The 6,075-nt window shown below is 57.9% G+C and overlaps 2 protein-coding genes across 2 annotated transcripts; both read right to left on the bottom strand.

The window, feature by feature from the left end:
- Window positions 1–370: 370 nt before the first annotated feature.
- On the bottom strand, window positions 371–2,407 carry ACA1_195850 (uncharacterized protein; the record flags this gene model as incomplete). Its single annotated transcript, XM_004353229.1, has 9 exons — window positions 371–686; window positions 801–931; window positions 1,004–1,115; window positions 1,201–1,400; window positions 1,487–1,576; window positions 1,650–1,741; window positions 1,818–1,875; window positions 1,968–2,003; window positions 2,147–2,407. The coding sequence occupies 9 exons, from the start codon at window positions 2,405–2,407 to the stop codon at window positions 371–373; spliced, it is 1,296 nt and encodes a 431-aa protein (XP_004353281.1).
- A 146-nt stretch (window positions 2,408–2,553) lies between these two features.
- Window positions 2,554–6,012, bottom strand: ACA1_195840 (EGFlike domain containing protein; the record flags this gene model as incomplete). Its single annotated transcript, XM_004353228.1, has 15 exons — window positions 2,554–2,699; window positions 2,830–3,003; window positions 3,108–3,335; window positions 3,427–3,546; window positions 3,636–3,776; window positions 3,873–4,103; window positions 4,181–4,284; window positions 4,359–4,465; window positions 4,570–4,695; window positions 4,799–4,918; window positions 4,990–5,079; window positions 5,205–5,225; window positions 5,345–5,436; window positions 5,531–5,637; window positions 5,792–6,012. Coding segments are annotated over 15 exons (2,028 nt in total), but the record flags the coding sequence as incomplete, so codon positions are not given.
- Between the last annotated feature and the right edge of the window lie 63 nt (window positions 6,013–6,075).

Below are 6,075 nucleotides of genomic sequence, written 5' to 3'. Positions count from 1 at the left end.
TTCTGCTATCATGCTGTGCGTGTCGCGCGTCGCGCGTGTCATGTGCGGTCGTTGAACATTCTTCGGCGCACCACCAGGGAGTGGAACAAGCGGCACGGCTACTCGAAAGAGTGTACGAGTTCAAGATCTGGTGGCTCAGCCGGCGCGNGTTTCTCGACGGCTCGCGCAAGGACCAGCCCAAGCAGCAGCTGTGGCACCACGTCTGCTACGACACCAAGCCCACCCTGCCGCCCACTACAAGAAGCCAGCACCCCAGTAGTACCCTACCCTCTACATTTCTTGATCATTTTATTTACCTGTATTATATCAATATAAGCATTAACAATTGAATTTTAAATGGAATCAAAATTGAAATAAGCAAAAAGAAAAACTATTGGAGGAGACAATCGGGGGACTTGGCAAGCTTGACCGGGACGGGGATGGGCGCGGGCGGCGCGTAGGGGACGGCCTTCATGAGGCTGCGGCCCTCGGCCGGCAGGACCACCTCTGACTCGGGCGGCACGCGGTCGTAGTAGATGGCGTCGTTGTCGCTGGCGTAGGCCTTGGCCAGCTTGACGAGCTCATCCCGCTCGGCGCCGTAGACGTTCACGAACGACTGGAAGGCCGCGTCTGTGAACCGGCCCTTGGGCTTCTCCGGCACCTCGCCCACGGCCTTCTGCATGTAGGCCACCGCCCGGCCGTACTCCCTGTTGACACCAAAGTGAGCGACAATAATCAAAAAAAAAAATTTAAATTGATCTTAACAATGTATTAATGAAACAAATAAAAGCATAGAACAAAAATTATAAAAAGAGGGGTACCCATTGGCGTGGGCATCGCGGGCGAGGTGTTTGTAGGTGAGGCCAGAGAAGAGGAGGTTGTTGAGGGTGAGATAGAGGCGGAACGACTCGACGAATTCGACCCCGGTTATGGCCTTCAGCGCAAACGACGCCTGAATGAACGAACGCTTTGGGTCAGCCACATTTGATCTCCCATCGTCAATCAGCGCGACACGACAACGTACGATGTTGTACTTCTGAGAGATGTCGAGGATGAGCTTCGCCAGCAGGGAGTCGCTGGTGCCCTTTGCCATCGCCTTCTGCACCGCGATCTGCTGCGCTTCGGCGAGACACAGACTGCCGTCGCCCCACACGACCGTGAGTACCAAACCACGCGGCAATGGCGATCGGGTCATCACCATCCAGGCCAGCAGCAACGCACTTGATGAAGAGGGTCTGGAAGTGCTCCGTGATCTCGGCCACCGGCGGGTCCAGCCTGCCGTGTCGAGTGGCCACCGTCAGTTCGCCTTCGAATTGGACGCAAAGCGGGGGGAAGTAGTACCTGACTTTCTTGAACTGGAGGCATTGGGTGTCTCGTATGAACTCGAAGATGCCCGCAGCCATGCAGAGCGAGCGAGCGACCTGTGTGCAAAGGAGAACTATGACGACACACGCACGCACCACCGCACACGACACGCACGGCTGACTCACGATTGAGTGGTGCGCACCTCTTTGGAACCCTCATCGAAGGCCTCCTGAGAAGCGAAGATGGTGCCGAATCGCTGCGCGGCCGCAGCTCTGTGGAGGAATGCGGCCGTCTGCAAGAGTGTCGCGGGGAGAGCGATCAGATACCACAGAGCCGTCAGCAGCTGTGGTGACATTGGCCCGCACCATGTAGGAGAAGAACAGCTCCGACGACATGCTGTTGAACACCATCGGGTTCTTCAAGAAGTTGACGCTGACGCTGCTGGTCCAGCACACCCCTACGCACCATATCAATATATATCAAGTGTAGATATATTACAAATAAATAAGTAAATAAGTAAATGTGAACCGTACGAATGTTCCTGGCCACCGGGTTGCCCGTTGCCGCGGCCGCTTGGTCCAGTCCTTCCATCTGCACAGCACACCAGTAACACACGGCACACGTTCACTCAGGGACCACCGCACACACACGCACACGGGAGGTGGGTCACGTTTTCTTCGTACCAGACCCAGCTCGCATGGGATGTACGCATCGAGCGACTGGTCTCCCACCGCACACGCACGACCGCACACGCACGACCGCACACGCACACGCAGTAGTTAAGGAGGCGGTAACTTAACAATAATATAATAAAAATAATAAAAATGTAATGAATAAAATGTAATATAAAAAGTCTGCTTACGCGTAGGGCGGCTTCGGGGGTGGAGCGGGTGAGGGCGCTGACGAGTTCCTCGCGCGTGCGGGAGATGCGCTGGAGCAGCTCCTTGGTCTCGTTGTCGCCCTCCCGCACCCACTGCTCAAAGGCCAGCTTGGTGGTAGGCTGCATGAGGCCCACCACGAACACGTGCATGGGGAACTCCGCATTGTCCCCTCCTCCACCGCCGCCCGGGGCACCACGGCGGGCCGTCGGCGACGAAGGCGATGCTGGCTGTCCCGCGTTCATTTATATCTGATAATAAATAGTTATATCTGATAATAAATAGTTTATCATTTTGGATTTATCACCCAATTTTCATAAAAGAAAAAGGATGTGAGTGTTCCCGGCAAAAAATTCAATAAATAATAAATAGCCTTTTTACATGGTTGAGGTCACAGAGTGTCGTGGGCCTCGTCGAGTGCAAAGTTGACCTGGCCGATGTTGAGCCCCTTGTTGATCTGGTAGGTCTTGTAGGCGGCCAGGCCCTTGAACACGCCGTACGCGGCCGCCACGCCCACCACCAGCGCCACCGCTCCTCCTGCAACCGCACGAAACACGACACACGGCACCCGCACGCAACAAGACACAACACACGGCACACACACGATACGACACACGTGAGCTCAAGCTAAGGCTTATCTTTGCAATACTCCAGAGAAGAAGCTTACCTCCGAGAGCGCCACCGACGGCGGCGTAGGTTGTGGACTGGTCGCTCGAGGAGCTGCCGCGCTCCTGCGACTCGGAACAGTCGGCGCCGCCCCAGAACGGCAGGCACATGCACACCGGCGGGTTCGTGTCGCCGTTGCACTGGCCATTGCCCGAGCAATCGCCCGGACAGATCGCTGTTGCATGTCTCTGGTCAGCTCAGGTGTGTCGTGTGTTGTGTTGCGCGCGTGTGTGTCGTGTTGTGTGTCGTGTTGGTTGTGTGCGTGGTGGGTGACGGTACGGGTGGCGCAGTCGGGACCGGTCCAGCGCGCGTCGCACCGACACTCAGCCGGTTCGACGCTCGAGTCGCAGCGGCCGCGGCCGTTGCAGTTCTCCTCGGCGCCGGGGCACCGCACCACCGAGCAGTCGGAGCCGCGCCAGTTGTCGCCGCACTGGCACGTCCCGTTGACGCACGTCCCGTGCTCGCTGTCCGTACACTCGTCCGGGAAGCCCGGGCACATCGGTTCATCTAAAAATGTAACGCGTGTGCGGTCGTGCGTGTGCGTGCGCGTGTGAGTGCGACGACATGTGTGCTGTGGTGCGTGTGCGGGTGCGCGTACAAATGGAGCACGAGTTGCCGTAGAAGTACGGATCGCACATGCACGCGGGGCTGGCCAGATCAGTAGAGCAGGCGCCGTGGCCAGAGCACTCCGCCTGGCCCTGGGCCGCAGCACATGTGGCTACAAAGATATGCGAGTGCGAGTGAGAAAAGAGCGAAGGGCGAAGAGCGAAGAACGAAGTGCAAAGAAAGAAGAACGAGGGGAGGTACGTGAGAAGCAGTCGTTGAGGGGACCGCTCGCCCATCCAGGCCGGCACTGGCATGCTGGCTGGGCAGCGCCGCCCGCCAAGCAGGAGCCATGGCCGGAACACTCGGGGAAGACCGAGAAGTCGTTCACCGAAAGGCAGTACGCTGCACCCACACACGACACGACACACGACACGACACACACGACACACAAGGGTCAGTCGTGTGCGAGAGTGAACACAGAGGGAAGGAGTCGGGTACGAGTGTTGCAGTCAGCGCCGCGCCAGTCTCCATTGCAGGCGGTGCAGTACTTGGAGGTGCCGTTGCCCGCCACGCACACGTCACAGTTCGGGGCCGAGGCGCAGGCGGTGAGCGCCACCGAGCAGTCGGGTCCGGTCCACCCGGCCGCGCACACGCAACGCGGCGGGTCGAGCCCCACATCCACGCACTTGCCGTGGTTCGAGCACTCCGTGGCCCCCGCCGCACACTCGGCTGCACGACACACGCGACACACGACACACACGTTAGACCTGCTCAATTCTGTCGCCAGAGCAAGACTTGGTTCGCACCGACGGAGCAATCGGGGCCGATCCACCCGGGGCTGCATCGGCACTCGACGGCGTCCGTCGTGCCGTTCACCACGCACTCGCCGTGGTGGTTGCAGTCCGGCGACCTGCGCGATCGCTGGTTAGTGAAAGGGCCACAGCTCGAGAGGGCAAGAGTGAGGAGTGAGTGGCAGGAGCGCACCCGGGGCAGTCGGTGTGCGAGCAGTCGACCCCGCGCCAACCGGGAGGGCACGAGCACAGGCCCGACGTGCGGTTGCACGACCCGCGGCCCGAGCACTCGTTCGCACCCTGGCCCGGGCACCGCGCGTAGGCTGGTGGGGTGGTGCAGGAGGGAATGTCAACAATACGGAGTTAGTTCGTCGCAGAGAAAAGAGTAAAGATTGGTTTGGTACCGAGGGAGCAGTCGAGGTCGGGGCCGAGCGCCCACCCCTCGAAGCATTGGCAGTGGGGCACGCCTGAGTCGGCGTCGGTGCACACGCCGTTCTCCGGGCTTGTGCAGTTGTTGCTGCATATTGGCACTACACGCCGATCGTGGCGCCCATTGCCTTGCGTGAGTGTGTGCGTGCGTGTGTGCGGTGGCGTGTGTGCGTTTGTGGTATTTGCAAATCGCGTGCGCGGTACCAGAGCAATCGTTAGGCTGGCCCGCAGGACCGGTCCAGTTGGCCTGGCATTGGCAATAGGGCGTCGTCGCGGTTTTACAGAAGCCGTTGTTGCTGCACGCTGGTTCTCCCGGACAGTCCGCTGATCGTGGAAAAACGAGATGAAAAGGTTGGTTGTGTGCCATCAAAACATAAAAGAGAGTCGGCACTTACGTATCTCACAGGCGAAGCCAGTCCAGCCAGAAGGGCACACGCAGCGGGCTGGCTGGAAACCGCCGTCGCAAGTTCCACGGCCACTGCATTCTGCGCCCGCCAAAAGGAGTGCGTAAGTGCATCGATTGTCCTAAATTGAATTATAAATAGAAATAGAAATACAGAACTTTGAAAAACTAACATAAAAATATAAGAAACAGAACATTATAGCATACCAGGGGATCCAGGGCAGTAGTCTGGGATGGCGATGTAGATGTAAAAAGAGGGAATTATTAGTCAGTCAGGCGGAGCGAGCAAGAAATGGTGAGGAGGGCGACAACGCACAATGTTGGCAGGAGTCCCCGGTGCGGCCAACGGGGCAGTTGCAGTTCTGGGTCGCGCCTTCCAAGAGTATGGCGAACGAGTTCGAAGAGCTCGCCGAACAGGTGACGCCTGGCTCGCTCGGATCTGGTGTGTCGCGTGCACCGCGTGTGACGTTTGTGTCGTGTGTCGTAAGCGTGGTGGTGGGAGGATTTTGTTTTGCCCTATGTGCAGTTCGTACCGTAGGCGTTGCTGCTGTCTCCCTCGCAATACACTTGGCACCGGTCGCCGCCGATTGCCAAGTTGAATTCGCGGGCATGATCAGTGAACACGCCAAAGGTGCTCGTGCTATGGAGACGAGACATGCGGTGAGATCAACGTCACAAATAAAGCGGTAAAAGAAATGAAATCTGATAAAAGAAATGTAAAACAATTCTGAAAAATTGAAATTGAAATTAAAAAAGATTAATAATAATATGGACCCAACTGCTGGGCGACGTACAAGCCCTCGACGGCGTCGTAGAGGAAGAATGAAGGGAGCTCGAGGCCGTAGGTTCCGAAGAGGAGCAGGGCGATGTTGTTCCGCAGCTTGTAGTGGCATCCCGAAGAAGGCAGAGGGAGACTGCGGGCCTGCGGGTCGATAATTTCGTAGTCTGGCACGATGAGGTAGGTCGATTTGATCTGGGAGGCGGTCACGTCCTCAGCTCGCGCGATTGGCAGAGTAACTGCGCCAGCAAGCCATCGTCACCCGTTAGAACTGTGCGAGTGTGTGTGCGTGCGGGCGTG

The sequence above is a fragment of the Acanthamoeba castellanii genome, assembly GCF_000313135.1.
Source record: "Acanthamoeba castellanii str. Neff unplaced genomic scaffold scf7180000084752, whole genome shotgun sequence".
Taxonomy (NCBI): Eukaryota; Discosea; order Longamoebia; family Acanthamoebidae; genus Acanthamoeba; species Acanthamoeba castellanii.
Note: the sequence above shows the minus strand (reverse complement) of the source record. Positions and strands in the feature narration are given on the sequence as shown.